This window comes from Aptenodytes forsteri, unplaced genomic scaffold (genome assembly GCF_000699145.1).
Source record: "Aptenodytes forsteri isolate BGI_AS27 unplaced genomic scaffold, ASM69914v1 Scaffold132, whole genome shotgun sequence".
NCBI lineage: Eukaryota > Metazoa > Chordata > Aves > Sphenisciformes > Spheniscidae > Aptenodytes > Aptenodytes forsteri.
In genome coordinates, this window is record NW_008795520.1 from 1,851,461 (window position 1) to 1,872,220 (window position 20,760).

Consider the following 20,760-nt stretch of genomic DNA (forward strand, 5'->3'; position numbering starts at 1 on the left):
GCAGCCATACTTAAAAGAAACTGTTGAAGAAAATTGTTCCATTTGCAAATTTTATCTAAATCCCTTGGTTCAGGTAGCAAAAGGAATTTCTGCACCACAGGAGACTGCTTGTGGCTCTCTCCTCTCGGAAATTATAGGTGCGAGGTTATCTACCAACATGCCTTTTTAGTGACTCGCTCAGGAGAAACACCAAGAGACTGTTGACCAGACCAGCATCTTAAAAATAAAAATAAACAGAGTAAAACATTCAGCCATGCCTCTGTGGGAAAGAGGCCTCCACCACACCTTCTCTGCTAAACACAACTAAACTCTCACCGTTCACTCTTTGCTGGAAATTATAAAGTGAAAATTAGGTCTTCTGGAGAGATCTGGCATGTATCTTACACACTGTTGAAATCACACAGGTTAAGTGGGATGTAAGCGATGCATATACCCTGCCTGGTCTCCTGCCCAAGGCTGAATTTCACCTTTCAGGATCATTTCTGCAGAGCTCGACTGTGTCTTACAAGGAGCTGAGTGCTCTGAGCATTCATTGACTTAGCTCTTAACAATGTCAGTTTGCTCTTCTTTTATCTACTCTGCTTTGAGCCTCTATTTTATTTTCCTCCCTCTGTCTACAGGAGAGCTAAGCCCTTGAGCTGTTCCTTTCGTCCTATTTTACCTCTCCGGATAAAAGAAGACTGTTCGCGTTTTGTGAACCAAGCAGTCTGTGGGAAAATGGACGCTACTGTGTGACGGGGCTAAGGTTTCACCCCACTTTGGAAGTGACATGAAAGTCAACATCACACTTGTGATAAACAGTGCAGAAGCTACCGTGGCTTTCCGCTGGCATTATCCATCACTGCAGTGAACACGGATGGTTGGTAGCCCAGAAGAATGACTGTGATCTGAAACAAAAGAGCTTTATAAATTAGCTCATGAAGGTTTTTCTGTGAAAAGAGAAAAAAAAGCCTTGTTCCTATTCCTTGATATTTAAGGATGATTCAGAGGGTGTCATAAATAAAAACCTGCTTGTTTTTTCACATGGAAAGTTCAGACTTTTCTGTAGGAGACACTGTGTCTGGAGAAGTAACAGAAATGTGACATTACAAGAGTCAAAAACCTGAAAACAAGGAATTCAGAGGTAATGAGATTTTTTTAAGTGAACCATTTTAAGTTTAGCATTTTGTCTGTGTTTGTTAGCCTGTGTATTTCCAGTGACTGATAAGCCTGGGAGAAGATAGGGCTATATCAGCCATCCACACTCCTGCCACTTTAGCTAACTGGTTAACCCTCTCAGGAGGCATTCGCTGGCTCCTCCCCACTTCTGAGACTCCCCCTGGCAAAACTGGATGAAAACCTAATTCCTGAATTTTATAAAGTGCAAAACAGACAACACCCCCTCACCTCTGAATAAGCCACTAACCTCTCCAACCCCCTGCAAAAATCTCCTAGGAACACTGATGGGAGGCTTTCAGGGACTGTTCATGTAATGCACAACGCTGAAAAAAAAGAGCAGAATTTTTGGGGGAGGGTAAGTGTTTTACAAGTCCCTTTTAATTATGGAAACAGGAATGCTGTCTAAGATTAGGATATGTTTTCATACAGTAAAGTGCTGTAGTTCCCACTTCCCAGGGGCAGTGCGAATTTTGGCCCTATGTGTGAGTCACACATACTACGGGGAAGTGCCTGGGCTTCTTTACTGTGTCACTGAACATTTAAGTTTTTGTGAGTAATCCTTATCAGCCTCATACTCCCTTTGGGCCAGCCTGTGGCCTGAACTGCACAACCTACAGTAGCTGAAGGAGCGGTAAGAAGCTCCCACCAAGCAGCTGTGCAGCTTTGCTGGATGACGGTCGCTGCGCCTGCCCTCCTGCCTCCTCCCCTGGACGCAGATGGGCAGAGATTTGCCTTGATCTCAGGTTCCCTCTGGGAGGAGAAAAGGTGAACACTTGTTGTAAAAGTCATAGGAAAATGCAAAGCGAGTTGAATAATCGGGACACTGGGATATACTTCATGGTGAAGAGCAACGGGACAGGACTAAGAAAAGAAAAATATAGGTTAAGTGTCAGAAAAAAAAAGAAGACTCAGATGTTAAATTACAGTGCTGTCCCACTTCTTGTTCAACTTAAAGTCCTCTAGAGAGTTTTTGAAGGAAAAGATTAAAAATATAAAGGGAGAAATGATACTGCATTGGCACAGCAAGACCTATTAATGAGTCTGAATGATGTCCTGCTATTTTAAAAGTGCAGGTCACACTTAGCTAAAAAATGTGATACTGATGTCTGTGATACTGTCAACCCAGCAGTTTCAAAAACACATTGCTCAATGTATCTCACAGCTGATCTCCTCTCAGGGTAGAGTAGGGGTGCTCTAAGATGTCTGTTATTTGTCCTCTTGACAAGCAAGTTGTGCAACGATGCCCTTCACCTTCCCAGATTAATTTTTAAAGGACTAAATGCGGTTGAAGAACAGGTCCCTCAGAAACATGAAAACTTTGACCTCCTCCAAAACTGCAGTACGGCCCTGTAATAGCCTGAGTCACTGCTGTAGCAAGTACCCTACAAAGAGTGTTATCGAGAGAGAAGGAAAGACCACAGGCAAAGACCTGGGTCCATGACGCAGAGCAGACAGAACCAGGGATAAAGGCTACTCTTTCATTATATCAAGACTTCATTATATCCAGCTCATGGCTGGAGAAGCAGAGAAGATTTGTGGCAGGAGAGGTGTCTGGGGAATCTTCATGGACTGGTTTGCAGAAGAGGTAAGGAGTCATTCCTGACAAGGAGAAGGGGCACATGAGTGAGTATTCAGAGGTGGTACAGAAAAGCAGAGAGTAGCTATATTTTTTCCTGTTTTGTACCTAGTCTCCATTTTACAACAAGCCAAGATTGCATGACAGTTCCAGCTGTTTGAACAAAATAAACCTGGAACACATATTTGCCTATGCCCATAGCTTGAACTGAGGAAATGTGATGTACACATTGAGCCATTCATCAAAGAGGACAGGAATTTTGTGCCAAGACACTCAGAAAAAGCAATAGAGAGAAGAAAACATGGACAGAGGAAAGGGATCTGGGAAAGCTCAAAATGCCAACAATTATTAGACCTGTGCGTGTGTCTCAGCAAGTCAGCTAGCCTGGGGAGTGTGGGACTCTTGCCAAAGGGCTATCAGTGGGACCCTTTGGTTAACATGACTGCTTAAGCATTACTTCTGCACGTATCACATTTCTGCACATTTAATTTGTTACCAAATTCCTTTTTCTTTCTGTAAAAAGAAAAAACACTCCCTGATCTTTATTTATTGAGATTAGCTTTAGATATGGGCTTATACAAAGTCCACCAGTAAGGTACATGAACAAGTCATCAAAGCAAATGTAATGTGATTTCTTCTCATTTTCATTCTTCTTTGTCTAACACAGTGAATCAATGTTTACTTACAAGCATGCTTTCACTCTAAATGACCCTTGCAAGCTCATTGAGGTTGAATGAGGCCAGAGTTTGAAAAAAAACATAGAAATTCAGTCATGCACTAAGCATCGATAACAATAGTACAGAGCTTACATTGGAAAGCTTTTGGAACAAAACAACTTGCAGTTGGAAAAGTCACACTGGCCCCATTCTCCTAGGTTTTCTCAAAACTCCCTTTACAGATCGTCTCTGATGTCTTTAATGCATCTACTCTTGTCAGATCAACCAGTATAGTGACTTAATAACACTCCCCTCAACACCAACATTTGGCAAAGATTGATGACTTGTTGGTGCGCTGGGGTAGGTAGGATTGGAGAAAGAGGAGCAGATGTAAAGAGACACATAGATTTTTCTTTGTGAAATTGGAGGCTCAGAAATATACAAGTCCTGATGGTGATAAATAGCAAAACATCACCCTGCAACACCAGCTTCTCCTCACAGTCAGCAAAGTGATGTTCCCAGTAAGTCTGGGTGCCCGCTGCTGAAATGCTGAGTTGCTTACTCTGTGGCACCTGTATTTCTAGATGCAAGACCACTGTGCATGAGAAGATAATGCAGAGCTGGTTGAAGTCATGAAGGTAAATTTCAGAAAAAAAATGCCAAAGTGTCAGACCGAGCAGTTCAAATGCAAATAAATTTGCAGTCATAAACTGAAAAATATAAATACAACTCTATATACTAAACAATCCTCAATACCTATGAATATTAGCTTGGGACCAGTCGGTGGCTTGTACCGCTTGGGCACACAGAGGTGTGAGGAGGAATAATGCAGTGCCTTATGAAGGAATGGTGGCCAGGATAAATGGCATTTCCACCATTCTTTGCATGGCGTGTACATGGTCACGCCAGTTATGCTGAGCAACCTGATGGGACATGCAGCAGGTACTCCCTGGTCAAGGCCAAGACAGCTCAAGGAAAAGCCCTTCCTGAGGTCTAACTGTTAAGATGCACCTGGGGAGCAAAGCCCAAGGGTGTTCGTAAGCTCTGCACGGGTTTGGGCAGAAGCAGTCCTGTCCTCTTCTCCTTAGACCATGTCTAGCTCAGTACCAGAGCTTCACTGCAATTGTATGATAAATGAGAGCATCAGCAGACAGCACTATCTTTCATAAAGTTCCAGTGAATCTGGCTCAATTAAAGTCTCCAAGTCTTCAAGCTTAAAGCCAGACGAACGTCCAAAAGCCAAATACCTAAGCTGCTCTCACCTCAAGGGACCTGTGGTTAATTAGCAATTGAAGTGGATAGTTTAACTAAACTCTTTATGTGTTTGGGAAGGAGAGTGGCAGAAGATCAGTATTAAATATATTTAAGAATAAGTATGGCTAGCATTAAATATAAACTGATTTAAACAGACAAGTGCAGACAGTATTCCGAGAAGTTTTATCAGTGATACTCTCTCTCTTGACTCTGCTTTCCTGACTGTTAACATTTCAAAGGAGCAGTTCACGGGTGTTTTTTGAGTAACTTTAATGCAGCCCATTTATGCCAAGATGCAAACCATTCTTGGTGAGCAGACTTTGGCCTTTAACTGTTTACCCTTGTTTCTCCACATATTTATCTGCCAAATTATCCACCCTAATTACTTCATCTTGGGTCTCTTACGTTCAGAATTAGGCCCAGAGAGGACAGATAAACTGAACAGAAATCTTTATGGTTGCTTGGAGTGAAAAAAAAGCACATCCAGCATCACAACACAATTATCCTTAACTGATTCATTGACTTCTGGCAGCCTCTACCCTGTCACCCACATGTATAATTAAGGCTTGAATCACCACTGAGGGAAGCTAATGGCATCATTCCCAGGACCACAATGGCCTTCAAATCTAGCCAGTCTATGGATCTATCTAATTCTGAGGCAGTTTTCATCCTGCTCCATATAAACCAAGCTCATTACAAGCGCATGATGTTAATATTTTTTTTGCCAATGGTATCTACTGTTCATCAGCTTCTGCTTTTAAATACTTTTTTTAACCTCCTTTCCCTTTAGTGTGTCCCTCGGGATCATTTAGATACCTGGAATCAAGGAAGGGTAGCCATGGAGCTACTTCCCCCTTGGGAATCTCTGCCTCATGATTGTTTTTCAAGCTGGGCACTGTTCACAGCACAGTCCAGCTATAAGTCAAAGGGGTTTTTTTTTCCCCTATTCAAGCATATGTGTGTGTGTGGCAATATTTATTTACTACTTCAGCTGTTCCTGACAAGATAGGGGTAATTGGTATTTTGAATTAACCATGTTAAATCTAGGAATGCTGTAAAATTGCATAAAGTTTCATGCAGCTAACGTCTTTTTAATCTTCAAAGCTGATAGATAGCCCTATTCTGAAGAATTTATCTTTTCAAATCTTTAACTGCACCTGATATGTCTGTCTGAGCTTGTTCAGGTCACTGCATGTGAAGTGAGCACACCTTTTTAAGAAACACCCAGTAATCTAAATTTGCTTGAAAACCTTTTAAAACTATCCAGCAATTTCAAGTCACTCCTCTTTCCTCCCTCCATGTCCCCCCTCTTCCCAGCACTGTTTCAACACATGCATGAAAAACAGAAAAAAGAAAATCATAAAAGCTCACCCCTACATTTCATCTGAATAAAATCCAGCTGGTGAATCGACTGCAGTAAAGGTTCGCTATCCAGAGTCAGGTCAAACTCAGCAGACACTTTTGGCTCCAAGGCTCCTTTGACCCACTGTTCCTGAGATACCTGAACTCGCTTGATTAAAGCATCCGAAATCTGAAAGAGAGTATCAGGCTTATAACGAAATGGCAGATAAGACACATAAAAAGTGACAGAATGCCTGTGAGACAGATAGAGCACAAGGAAACCGGGAATATGACAGTACGACAGCTGAGACGGGATCTGGTCGTTTTGGGGTGAGTTCCACTTATGTTGCATCCTTTCGCCTCATGTTTTCAAAACAAGTCTCATCCTAGGGTAGGAAAGTAAAAATCGCATTTATAAATCCTGTTAAGATTATGTTACGTATCATGCCTCTGAATGCCACATATACTTCTGCACTCTGTTCTCTGATGTGCACAGTCTAGTTTTGCTCTCCTGTTTAAAAAGCAGTTGCACAAAGACAGGCTTAAATGTTAGAGGGTCTCTCCATTCAGCAGAGATGATTCAGTGGATGAAAGCTGAAAGGAATAAAACAATCAAATGGGAAGGAAGGTGTATATTTCTCACACTGAGGGTGATAAGTTGTCAGATAGATTTCCAAAGAATATGATGGGTTTTCTATCATTACATCAGAACTGAATTTAATTTTTAAAGCTTTGCTCTAGCTTAGCCCACAGACAACTAGGCCAAAAGTCAGACTAAGATGATCGCAACAGACTCGTCTGGAAGTGAAATCCTGGCTCTGCGGAAATCAATGAACTCAACTGTCCTTGAGTTCAGTGAAGCTGCCATTTGGATATCTGGAGTCCCTTCCAGTGAGCTTCCTGTAAATCACAGGGAGCAGAATTTTCTTCTGGATAGGTCAGAGAGAGTTTTTCTTTATTGCAGGAGTCCAGATACCTTTCCTCATTACTGTTACTGGAAGACACTCCTGTCTGAGCCCCTGCATCAACAGCTCCTAATCAGTTTGTGCAGTAAGCAGAGAAGCATCCTATAGCCCTCCTGCAACCTTGGAGTCACTTACTGGGATGCTGGATCCCTTGGCTGTGTTTCAGTGTCCTGGCTGCAGAATTAGTTGCTCTAAGTAATGCAGTGCCTCAGTGTTAGCTGGTTGCCTTGAAAGCATCATTAGATAAACTAGGAAAAGGTAAAAACAAAAGTATTTTTTTATAAAAGGTGACTGCAAAGAATGAAGCCACAAAGGTTACAGGAAAAGTAAGCTGAAATGAAAACAAAGCATGTATCTAGCTAGCATGTAGATAAGACCTAAAGGTTTCATATGTCCTGCAGCATCCAACCGACAGCCTGCTAAAATCTGTGTGGTCTTGAGATTAATATACACCACACATTCCCCACTCTTGCTTGAGACCAGACGTGACAGTAACAATCAATCTGGAGTGCTAATAGGTTTAAGTTGGCTAATTCTCATCCTGTTTTTTAGGGATGCTGTGACAGCCCCCTGACACTCATGCATTCATGCGTGCAGCATGCCCTGTTCAGCTGACAGCCACGTGCAGATCATTTTGTTTGATGTGCCTTTCTTCTTAGGCAATTAGTAAGGCAACAAAACTAATAGGGCAAAATAAAATAATTCATAAAAATAATAGCATTAATTAGGCAAAATAATTAATTGGATAATAAAACTGTTATGTTTTATCTCATCAATGGACACTTTCACTGCTTACACCTAAGAAACAATATCCTGCAAATTAAGGCAATTGCTAGCTAGGCCATATTTTGCAAAGAGGGGGTACCTGGATCCTCCAGCTGCAAGACATGTCTTGTAGCCCTGTGAGGTGCAACAACCCCAGTGAAGCGAAGCTACACACAAGCCCTTCTTAAGGCTGGATTTCCTCACTAGGGAGATGTTGAAAGGACCCTTTCACATGGGAAAGAGTAATGCGAAGGGGAGAAGCAAAAAGGGGAGAAGTACTACTCTGCTGCTTTCCAAATTGATCAGAGAGCTCTGTGATGCCCTGTGTTGGGTTTCTCAGATGAGAATAAAATAATATTCTGCAGAAAGTTATCATTAACTGCATAGCATCTCTCTTTCAGCCCCGAAGGAAGGGCTGGCACGAGGAAAGATGTCAGCAGTCAGGGAAGTGGTGTGACCGCTAATTCCACACCTCGGTCAGAGCGCGGCTGTTCAAAGCCATCCCTTCGCTGGGACGTTCATGCAGTCACCAGGCTGTCTGAGCTTTTAGACAGTACTAACAGGAATTGAGGTGAACGTGCCTCAGAGGTGGAAGAGGGTAATTAGCAAAGCCACCCATTTTTAGATTTAACTTTAACATCTTTTCTTTTTTTCCCCCAGAACATCGGAAAGAAAAATACCTGTAAAAACCCAGAGGGATCATTTTCTTTGATAACTTCTAGGCAGTACTCCATAAGCCCCGTTGACTGGCGTAGCTTCAGCGTACAGTGGTTTATCTGGTCCCAAACAACCTGGAAAACAAGCATCAGTACAGTTCTGATGACTGCCTCAGCTTGCAGTGAATTGTATAAAAGATTATTTCAGAAGAGACAACGAATGGAAGAGTGTGTTAAAGCTATGCTTAATTTAGCTGCCATATGGCCATTGCCATATCTCCATCAGCTACACTCACTTGCTCTGTATTGTAAATACCGATAATTAGCTTGGCAAAATGTTGTGCACAGGGAATCTCAATTTTCAGAGCAGATTAATTGCTCAAAGATCAGGCTTGCTCGGGGCAGAAAGAGCACAGAACATGTTTCTGCGTTTGCAGTATTCACATTTACAATCACACTTTCACTAAAATCTGAGCTTTTAAAAAATCCTTCACTTAAAAGGCAAATATTATAGAGGATAACTGCAGGAGTGGTTTCTTGCAGATTATACTCTACCATTCTCTTCACAATTGACCATTGATCCTGCTCTGCTTAAGAACGCATTGCTGGGATTAAGAAATAAAAAAGCTGCATCTCATCTTTCCAGATTTTGGACTTGATTCTGCTGCCACATGGCTGTAGACTAGGCCTAATAGCACTGTGTTCAATAGCACAATTCCTGAGGTACAACAGGATCAGTACAAATGCTGATCTCAGATAGATTTTATTCATTGTTTGTTACGTTAGATTTTTCACTTCATTTTTTCCTTCTGTCTTAGATACTATTAATGCTACTGGCAATATAATACCTCAAAATCACATATGCAGTTCGACGTTTCAAGAAATGTGTCTATTTAAACATTTCTTGACTGCCACTTTGTTCAACCATTTATAGCTTTCTTCTCCCACCCCCCTTTACTGTATTTCTTTAATATCTTTTGAGTAAGCACATGGACTTCTGGGGGTGGCTTGCCTGAATTTCAAAGGTTTGAAGAGACTCCAAAATCCCAACATTTTACTTGGGCAGAAGGGCTTTCTTGCATTTGGAAGGTCCCAGTATCCAAACCACACAGGTTTCACTGACAAGCACCTCTCAAAAGACAGCCCAAAATCATCAGATAAAAAAAGCCTGATTCAACAAACTGCTGAAGTATATGCCTCATTTTAAGTGTATAAGCACAGTTCCACCAAACTGCTGAACTGGAACCTGCTGAAGGATTTGGTCATTAGATTTCGTTGTTAGGAGTTTTCATGATGTAAAGGGCTGGGGACTTAACAAAGTGTGCAGTAACGGCAGGTATCAACAGCCATGCTCAGCTGATGAGAGTTGTGCTCACCTTCAGCTTGTGCTCACGTTCTTTGGTCACCTTTGTGAGCAGCTTTGCCTTTTGTCGCGTTAACGCATCAACCAAGGCATCACACTGAGCAACAAGACAGGCTTCATAATCCAACCCGTTCTCCTAAAAGAAGGCGAGAGTCATACTCATCAAAGAAAGTATATTTTACACTTTAAGCTATCGTTCATTCTTACCTGGTTTTCCACTCAGAGAATATTTCCTTTCAAGACTTCGGCATTTCTGTTGCCTTTCTGATTTCATTATAGCTGTACCAGTAATAGCTGCATGCTATAAAATGAAACAGTAAGATGCTATGCCACAAAATGGGCTTATTTAAAACCCTGATTCACCGGCAGTCTCTGGACAACAGATGTAGTACAACATAATGTAAAATCTAAACATGCACATACATAGTGCATACATATACATAAGAGGGTTCTGCCCCATTCTGTTTTAATTATCCCACTGTAGCAACTTTTAAATCACTGGCTCTACGCCATGGCAATTAGAAGAGAATTACGGACCAGAATCTGGTCTATAGGCTTATTACAAGGAAATTAATCAGGTACGAATCCCTGAGATTTTGTATATCACTTAGCCTTACATAAACCCCTGTCCTATCAATGGGGAACAAACCCTGCTACCACAGAATCCCACTGCAGCTGTAGAAATCTGAGCAGATGGTACTACAAGGTCCTGAGCTGCCCCTCCTCCGGGGGATGGCTTTCTGTGGCCGTGGAACTGATGCTATAGCACCCATTCAAAGGGAGGCTCTCCCTCACTTCCCCTGCTGGTCAGACTAGAAGAAGGAGAAAGCTTTCAAGCTCCTCTTTCCAGGAGATGTTCGGTTGTCCTATCAGCTTTCCTCCCAATCCCCCAAGTCACCAAAAAAAAAAAAAAAAAGCATTAAATGTGAGAAGATTTTAAATGTGTGCTGAAGGAGAAGCACCTCCATGGAAAGCTATCGCACACCCCTAACTCATTACTATCTCTTAGCTCTTTTGTTTATGCTTTTCTCTTCTTTTCTGTTCATTGCTTTGTCTTTGTTCTTTTGAGAGCAAAATTTTCAGCACTGTATTCCCTTCCTTCACTGCGATCCGTGCATCCCGCTCCCCAGCTGAGGGACGCAGGGTAACTCTTCCCTGAGAGGCCCCCGCCGCAGTCCTAGACCTGCCAGCAAGATGGGTGGGGGGAGAGACACCAGACAGCTCAGTTACTGTTCACAGGTTTGTCTTAGACTCCTCCTGTTTGCATCTCTCCCTCCTTGGCTTATATCACACCCGACTCCCTCTTAAGCCCATTTCCATCCAGCTACTCTTGAAGTGCTGGTTTGTGTACAGAGCCTGAATCAGTCGATGGCTGTAGTGCATCGTTTCTCTCCTCATTTTCTGTTCACACATCAAACAGGGTGTTTGGCGCTATGTCTCTTTCAAGTGAGAAAGGATGAAATTGTTACAGCAGATAGGAAAATGTGAAAATAAGATAATGACACCAACAAGGAGGAGCAAGGAAGCAACAGGGGCAATGAGGAACAGGCAGTTTCTGAAAAGAGACAAATAGATTTAAAAGTGACCTCAGAAGGGAGAAGGGAAGGAAAAAAGAGGGGGAAACAAGAGATCTGCAAAGCAGGGAAAAGAAAAGTAGATTATGAACTTGCAAACTGCCCCTGGAAAGATAAAAGCACAGCTCCTGGTAGCTCTGGCAAACCCAGAGAGGAAATAAAGAGTGCAGATGGCTGTCTGGCCTGCTGTGCATTGAGACAGGATAATAAAACGTATATATAGCTCACTCCTTTGTGTAAACATACATTTTAAAGACATTTTTGCTGAGGGGTAAATATCTGTATGTGCGTGTGTGGCAACTGTCATAAGACTTCTATTAGAAATAACCTGCTCTGAGATACATGGTTCTGGGTATAAATCTACGCACAAAGGCTACATCTATTCCCTCCCAAAGAACAATCCAAGAACCGGTTTTCTGTTCCAGATGCCAAAAGGCACAGATTAGCTCATGACACATCTAAGCCCTTTCCCCTAAAATAGCGTGGCTGTACCAAACCTGCCTACCAGGAGTATTCCCTGGTATGTGCTATCATCAAATGCTGCTCAGGCATCACCTGGGAAGAGTGCAATTTGTCACGGGACAAAACCATGCCAGGGAGCTCATTAACGGTTAAACTCTGTGGGTGATCATCCTTTAGCACTCAGAGTTATGCCCTAGCCTTGTTTTACTTATGAATACATATGCAGCTGATTCATCCTGCTGTTTTGGTTTGCTGAAATTTGATGTCCTCACTCAGACTCATGCTGGAGACTGGCTCAACACGTGAGGTTCACATCCAGCTTTGTGCCTAGACATGCCTAAATGTTCGAGGGTGATTGCTGAATACAATTTCCTCTTCTGAGTTCTCCTCTAGCATTTTAAGCAATGAGCAGCATCAAAGAAATGGCTTGGTCTTTTGATCTAATTGTAGCAGCTCCCTTATGCAGAGCAATTTGGCAGTGATTTTATTGAAACACATTAAAGGATTTTACAGCATAGTCATAAATAGTCGTAATAGGCCACCTTTAGGTTTCAGGAGGGAAAAATACATTTTTAATGGAGCTAGGTGACTCAAGAAAAGATTGTTGATAGACTACTGTTTTGGATGAGTTATCCCATCCTAAAATACCTGTTCATACCTATAGGAAGAACTGCTCTCTAGAGGTGCCTGTCTTTCTCCTTGGACAATGAAAGAAGCCCTAACGACTAGGTTAGATGAGCTACTTAACTTTTAGATAGGTAAAGTCAGCTGAAGAGAAACCTCAGACCGTGACCAAAACGTGGCATGTGACAGGTGCCAGTCGGTGGCTTCACACTGGTTTCTTTCAGTTAGATGTGCTTTTTGTTACCAGTTTCTCAGTTTTGGTTTCTTCCCTTCCCCACAAGGCCGCAGAAGACTGCAAAGGTGGGTAGCTACACTGCCCTGTGGCAACTTGAGAGCTTGGGGAGCATTTGTGGTACGAATTCATCATCTGGAGTGTTAAGTGGAATATTTTAATGATTAAAGTCAATGTTTGAACTTCTGCTTTGGCTTTCTGTTAGTAACAGGCACAGGACGTGCTTGTTGATGAAAGATGAGCAAGCAGCAGAGCAGGCATGTCGCAGAGCAGATGATGCATATCCCACAGAAAACCCACCGCCACAGAGCACTGCTGGAGATAACAAGTGCCCCCTCCTGGGTGCTGTGAAGCTCAAACTATGGCAGCACATTTCCAGCCACATTCTGCAGGGTGAGAAGGACCTTGAGGATCACCTGACCTCCAGCACTGACGAGTCTAAATTTGGTTGAAAACGGGACTTGTTTTGTTTTGGGTTTGTGCACTCAATTACCGCACTCACCATGAGCCCTCTTCTGACTATTAAAGCTGGGAAATTATAGACATGAAAATATCTTCTGCTTCAATAAACGACCACATTGATTTAGTAGCATTTGTTTCTTCTTTTTTTTGACTTCCTACAAATACTCTAACAAACAGGTTGGCTGGATTTTGTCCAGATTCGAGTACATTTTTAGGAAATGTAAGATGAAAAACAAGTAGTAAATTTTGAATGTGTTAAAATGAGAACTTATCCTAAATGCCCAGCTGAAGCAATTGCAGTCAGGAAGGAGCCCGGAAGCATGACTGATGGATTCAATCAAATACTGATCAACACAGCTCAGATGTCCAGTATTGAGTATCAGCTTCTTGCAATAAACAGCAAACAATTTAGAAGCTAAGAGGGGCTTGCAGGCATTATTTGATGAATAATTTTGCCTAGCAAATCCATTCAAGAAAGGTTAGATGATTCCAGGAAAGATGAGAACAGCACAGAAGACAAAGTCTTCAAATATTTGACTTCCCAAATACTCTAACAAACAGGTTGGCTGGATTTTGTCCAGATTCGAGTACATTTTTAGGAAATGTAAGATGAAAAACAAGTAGTAAATTTTGAATGTGTTAAAATGAGAACTTATCCTAAATGCCCAGCTGAAGCAATTGCAGTCAGGAAGGAGCCCGGAAGCATGACTGATGGATTCAATCAAATACTGATCAACACAGCTCAGATGTCCAGTATTGAGTATCAGCTTCTTGCAATAAACAGCAAACAATTTAGAAGCTAAGAGGGGCTTGCAGGCATTATTTGATGAATAATTTTGCCTAGCAAATCCATTCAAGAAAGGTTAGATGATTCCAGGAAAGATGAGAACAGCACAGAAGACAAAGTCTTCAAATAAATTATTCACTCAGTTCTATTGATTACTGTATTATCAAAACAGCTAATATTCTACAGTTACCTGAATCTGCTGCAATAAATTTTTCAGCTGAACCAGAAATTCTTTAGCTTCCTTTGCTTTATCTGAAACACCATTTAAAGCCTGAGACAGCTGTGCCTGCAAGAAAAAAAAGGGGGTGGGGGGGAAAGAAGAATTAGAGATAAAATGCAAATGTGTTTCTTACTAATCCTTGGGTTTGATGATTAATAATGTTCTAAAAGGCTTACTTGCTGTCACATGTATTCTTACATGCACAGAGTGTTTGTGCTAGAAAAGAATAGTTAAGATTTTAATTGTAATAAGATTTAATAAAGGTGAAATATGCATGTGGGGGCAGTCAAGTATTGTGTCTGCACATTCCACTTTATTGCAGTGACTTGGTAAGTCAAAATACCTTTTTATAAGACAGCTACCCACATATACAAGGAAATAATAGTCTTACACTTACACAGTAGCATCTGTCATGCTGAAAATCCCCAAGTGCTTTCCAAAATGGTACTCTTCTTTTCATTAAAGCCTGAATTTTTTATAAATGTGGTCGATTCTACCAAACGTGAGATACACCACAACAAATCTGCATTTTCAGACTTCATAGTAATGTCCCTTTGGGGATCCAGTTTCCCATGCTCCACCCCAACAAAAGGGTGTATACTTCTGGAAAAGTTGGGAAAAAAACCCTTCCTCTAACTTTTGACTGGTGAGAGATAAGGACTATATCTATTCTAAGTCCAAACTGAAGACCCAACATCCTCTTTGCTCAGCTGGTATCTGAGATCTCTAAAATGAGCAAGCAGCTTCTTGATGGACTTCCAAGAAGGGAAGGAAACAGCGGTTCTGCCCCTGGCAGACCCAGAACCGCCGCAGTCTGAGCGGAGCAGCCCCAGCGCAGCTTCCCTGGAAGCACAGCTGGGATTACAGAAACCGTATTGCTCCGCTTGTCAGCCCATGGCAAGCCCTGATCCAGAATTACTTCTCTGTGCAGACATAACACAGAGTGACCAGATAGGTCCCATCATGAGTGTCCTGCAGGTTAGACACTCTCTTTGTGGGTCTATCCCTCAGGCGGACTTGGCAACTACCAGAGTTAATTATCCTCGCCAAACTGACATCAGGAAATGGAAAATGAAGTATCTTTGCTAACATCTGGCTTTCAGAAGGTTAATTCCTTTTCTTGATTCCTTAGGACTAGAGTGTGCCTTGAGACAGAGCCTTGTATGTAGGAAGGCACAAAGGTTATGAGCCTCTAAGAGGAGAGCTAATTGAAATTCAGTAAGTCACCACTCATTCTCTGCTCCCCTCTTGCTCCTGGAGGGAAGACAATTACTCCATCCCTGAAAAGGGCACAACTCACTTCTTCAGGCTGCCAAAGTTTTGAGATTACCTCCTGCCTGAATGTCTCCTACTCATCCTCCCCTTGCGCTCGCTCATTCGCACAGGACAGCAAAGAGCAGACCCTGGCAGCTCCTTCTGGGCACTTCACAGCCCAGCTCCGAGGCAGGCAGCCTTACGCAGGCAGAGGCACCTGCCTAACCCCACACGGCTCTGTGGGAAGTGGGTACAAACCCTGACTGGGAGCTGGGACTGAATTATAGAGAAGGAAGCCATCCTAGTTTTTTTTCCTCATATTCACACAAACTTTTTCCTTTTAGCCCAGTTGTAGGTATTACATTAGTGCTAAATTTGAAAATAAAACATGCTTTACCACAACTCATTTGTAGCAAATGTAATGGGAAGACACATTACTGTGTATGTTTCTCAATATTTGAATATTTAATATTCTCTTACACAAACTCCTGCCACTTCACAAAAAGTTAAAGCGATGATGTTTGATATGAACGGTACTTGAGGTCACAGAACCAAACCCTAAGTCCTTGAAAGGATCTCTTTTTTCTGCCAGACCAGAAGATCAGGATTTCAGATCAGCTCTCCACGGGCTGATCGTGGTTGCCAGAGTTTAAAGCCCACCCCTTTTGATCGCACTTTGTGCTCCGTCCACAAGGCACGTTTGAGCCTTTGGTTTGTCAAGCTAACGCAAGACAAGGTGGAAGCGGCATATGACCAAGTGGCTGGGGAGGAAGCGAGAAAGAAATAGGTGGCAAAAGCATGGCATGCTCTGCCATTGACTGGCCTGACCGCATTGTCCCAAGGAGGCAAGGGCTCCTTTCTTTCAAAGCAAAACCAATGGCTGGTCCCGACAAAAGTAAAACTTCCACTTTTCCAACATCTGCCCGAGCTCTCAAATCATCTCAAAGTGCATTTCACCAGATAAGAAGAGCCGAAAGCTGTATGTGGGCATCACAGCAGCCACAGAAAACTGAATCACTGCAGACAAATTGTAACCAGCATATGTACGATGGCAATTAGCACAGTCACTCCTGGCTCCCGGCACGCTCCCATTGCAAAGAGCTGCAATAGAAACTCAACAACGTCATTGTTCAAAGGGCTCGTAAGCGAATTGCCGTGTTCATTAAAACCTGTGGTTGCATTAACGCAACTGCAGCGTGAAGCCGAGGACAAGACCAGATGTCCATTTGTGAAACCCACTTAGAGATAATAGCCTTGTTTTTCCAAGCATTTGTAAAAGATACCTTACAAAGCAGTGGAATTTAGTCATGCACTTCCCATTAAAATCAAATGGAGCTACATGACTAAGCCCTCAGTAAACCAACCAAGCCATAAAAAATGCCCTGTACACTCAGAGCAATCTTTCGTGCTGCAGAAATATTTACTGGAAGCCAAACTGAAATGTTACAAGCTCTGTTGACTGCGACGATTAATAACTCCTGACAAACGGTATTCTACCTGGCGTTATCTTTACTTGAATACCTGGTCTTGCAACCAAAAATGTGGACGCTGGAGATGGATACCAAGTTTCTACTTCTACAGGAACAGGGAGATAATAAGGGTGAGTAATTAAACCCGGATGGGCACGGAAGACGGATGCTTCCTTTGATTTTAGAAAATGAACCAGATAATGCCAACATCCTTTTTCAACCGAACAGTCCATGCTCATTTAATTTGTCTTCCCTCCATCTCTCTTTAGCAGCAGATTAACTATTGATTGGATAAGCTTACCATGGCGCTGAATTCTGAAACAGCCCTCATGTTTTTGCGAACACAACTCTTTAGGCTGGCAAATAAAAGCAGGCGTTCAGGCTCTTATACTTGCCTTCAACCGCCTGCCTGCTTGCCCATCACAGACCTATCCAGCTGTGGCTTTTTTTTGCAGCGTTTTGGGGGGTGTGTGTGTATATATATATGTGTGTGTGTGTGTGTGTTTGTATATATAACCATTCAGAATGGGCAGAGCTGAAACGTGTCCACCATCATTCCTCGTATTAGTAGGTCAAAAAGCCTACCAACTTAAATCTGACAACAGTGTCACTGTTCTTGTTATGAAGACCTAAAAGGACTTCATTTTGGCAGTAGACTTACACAGTTTTACTTCATAAACTGTTGGTCTAGATGCACGGTTCATGCAAGTGAATATAATAGAGTCCAGTTAAGTCAGTGGATTTACACTGATTTATGCCATTGGGCCCCTGTTTTTATTGTACACAATTTTTAATTTCTCTGAAGAAGTTACATACAGCAGCATAAAGGGGAAACCCGCACCATTAACAAGGGCCAAACAGTCTTGTACAGCTTTCATGCCAGCAGTACAGCTGAGGGCAAATGCATGTTTCATTGCACGGTCTGAAGCACTGTACGGACAAGGTTATACACGCTATTTGCCACTAAATAGTCACCATCCTTGGAAGTATTTAAAAGACGTGTAGGTGCGGCACTTAGGGACATGGTGGTGTTGGGTTGACAGTTGGACTCGATGATCTTAGAGGTCTTTTCCAACCTTAATGCTTCTATGTCCTTGGAAGATTTAAAAGACGTGTAGGTGCGGCACTTAGGGACATGGTGGTGTTGGGTTTACAGTTGGACTCGATGATCTTAGAGGTCTTTTCCAACCTTAATGCTTCTATGGTTCTATGATTCTAAATCACTATATAAGGCCCAGACAAAGGAGTTGAGTTTTGTTCAACCCAGACAGGTTGAACAAAAGGCTGATACAGAAGCGGGATGGGAATGGATTCTGAAGCTGAAGGCAGGCAGGGCCTCTGGAAAAGCAGTTCTGGAAGTCAGTAGAAAAACTGGTTCAAGTTTGCTGGTGTGGGATGAAACTGTGAGAGGTGGGGAAACGGCTCTGGCAGCCCTTCTTAGGTGAAGAATACCACTGGCCTTAGAAGGAGATAAGCAGGTGCTTATCAGCTGATGGTGAGCAACGGTCAGTCTGTCAAATTTACTGGGCTAAGAACGCTTACAGCCAAGCCCTTCCACCTGCCTCTACCAGCTACATCTGGAGCATCTAGAGAGAACACATAAAACTTGAATTACGTTTGGCATACCACTCAATGTAAGTAATTTATGGTTTGGCCAAAGTAACTACAGGTAATAAACTTGTAGAAATTGTTGTATCTGAGAACTATTTCTAAGCAGAAGTATCTCATTCCAAAACAATTTATCTGAATGAATGTGAGCTGATGATTTAGATTGTCTGGCTATATGGTTCCATTATATTTATTTTCTGCCAAGTGCATTGTTCGGGGAAAAATAATATTCACAAGAGCATCATTTTAGAGCCCACAAATTAGTTAATTTTGAGTATTTTTTTTCTTTCACTAGAATTGTCACATTGATTGAGTCTGTAAATCAACAGAAAATCACATTCTGTGATACCTTACTCTCAGAAAAAAATGCAGTAAAAATACAAACCACCAGGGTATTGTTCCTTCTTTTGACAATATTTGACAGCAGGAAAGAAAGCAAATGACTGACTGTGCACTTTGATTACACCAGAGTTTATCACATTGTTCAAAATGCATCAAACAGTTTTAACTCGAGGTAGACCATAATACAGCACAAGCTGGTCTCTCACACTCCAAAACATCAGCCACACTTGCACAGTGAATTCAGTCCCTGCTCATTAAAATAATTCTGCTCAGAAGTGGATCCTACCATTAGCACAAGTAGCAATAGCTGCGAATTTGTCATCTGCTCTATCTGGGCCACGAGAACGTCTCCTCTGCACAAACACCCGCCACGTTAGGGAGGAGATGGCTGGGCCCTTGGCAGAGAGTATTCAAACTGAAACACGAAGAAGTTTGTCTTTCTCAGATGGACAAACTATGCAGATCACCCCAAGCGGCACCTGTTCTGAATCTTAAAATCGAAAGTCGTTTTTTTTCCTTGCCAAATGTCTTAGCCTAGCTTGTGCTCAACCACTCCATGGCTAAGGGATGATGAGACCCGTCTTGATTTTGTCCTCTCCTGCAGTGTCTGAAAGGATCTCTCTGTGCTTCCTTTACTGCTAACTGCAGCAGAGAGTGAGAAGAAGGGAATCCTGCAGCCAGCAGTGCTAGCCAAGTGCTCTTTGCACAGCTGTGGGAGAAGTCCTTTCCTCCCAGTACAGCGGGGAGCTCTGAAGGACTGCTCTCAGCACTCAGGTATTAAAGTCCCCTCTGTATCTTCATATGTTTTAACTAATCATTTTTCCAGAGTCCACCGTTCTTAGCAAGAATGAGCTAACTTCATACACTTCTTCGACTTCTAAGGTCATCTTGCTCTTTATTCAAATGGTTGCAAAGTCTTATTTTTAACAAGGAGAGCGTGGCCAAGTGACCCAGCAGCTCTACTAGAGCTCGGCAAACTGCCTGTGCTGCAAAGCAGCCGGCTCTGAAGTCTTCCCATGGGGCCTCCAGGGAGGCCTAAGGAGCATCGCTTGCAGGGAAGCATGAATCAGACCGTGACATTACGTGAATCAGAAAAAGCTTTACTTGTCCCCAGACCCCATCCATCCTACTCTTCCTTACTCATTTTTGTGTCATGAAGGTCCCTCCAGCCATTCCTTCTGGCCTCTTTGGGAACTGCGAGGGAGGGGAGGCCTCTTTGAGGCCCGGAAGACAACACGATGTCCCGTGATCCTGCCTATCACACTTTCCTGTCTAAAACATTTGGGTGGCTCCAGGCCACTCTCCCTCATTGACACAATGGCAGGGAGGTAGACGTGGCAGGGAATGGTTGTGGCAGCTCCCACCGAGGCCCAGGTGAAAGGGAGGAGGTGAAAAGAAGGAATGACCATCCTGTCTACTCCTACTCCTCACAGGTGGCTGGTGCCACCTGTGAGAGGACAGGATGGCCAAGGACCCTGTGAAAGGCAAACAAGTTAGTGAGACAGACTTGCTAATCCCAGGTGTCTCTGGGGCCCTGGTTTAGCCTGAGATTTGCTGGCTGAGATAAGGCGAGGCCAATACGGGAGGGAGTCTGTGGGTTTTCTAACCCTGAGCAGAGGCTGCCGAGTCGCGGGGCAGTCAGGAAGGACCGGAGACCTAAGAACACCGTGCCAAGGGGAAAAAGTCTGGGAGGATGGCGGACGTGAAGTGTCCTCATGTCCCACAAACTCCAACCCGAAGTCAGGGCATTGGGACGAACAAATCCCAGCGCCGAGCATCGTCCCAGCTCCTCCTGGCCGGCCGACGGGACTCACCTTGTGCTGCTTCCACATGGCGCCCAGGGCCTTCACGTCGTGCTTGCCGTGCTTGCCCTCCTCCAGGCACTGGTAGCAGACGGGGCTGCGGCAGCTCACGCAGTACATGCTGTAGTTCTCCAGGTCGTGCTCGGCGCACGTCGGCAGCTTGCGGCCGCCGCCCGCCCCCTTCCCGCCG

At 43.1% G+C, this 20,760-nt stretch overlaps 1 protein-coding gene across 1 annotated transcript in view; it reads right to left on the minus strand.

Annotated features, from left to right (window-relative positions):
* TRIM67 (tripartite motif containing 67) overlaps positions 1–20,760 on the minus strand; it is a 38,445-nt gene that overhangs the window by 12,875 nt on the left and 4,810 nt on the right. Inside the window, exons 3-7 of the mRNA XM_019472704.1 lie at positions 20,583–20,736; positions 14,066–14,161; positions 9,748–9,870; positions 8,396–8,506; positions 6,022–6,175 (exon numbers count right to left, since the gene is read on the minus strand). Of these exons, the coding sequence (XP_019328249.1) occupies positions 6,022–6,175; positions 8,396–8,506; positions 9,748–9,870; positions 14,066–14,161; positions 20,583–20,736 (638 nt within the window). The remainder of the gene's footprint in view (positions 1–6,021; positions 6,176–8,395; positions 8,507–9,747; positions 9,871–14,065; positions 14,162–20,582; positions 20,737–20,760) is intronic.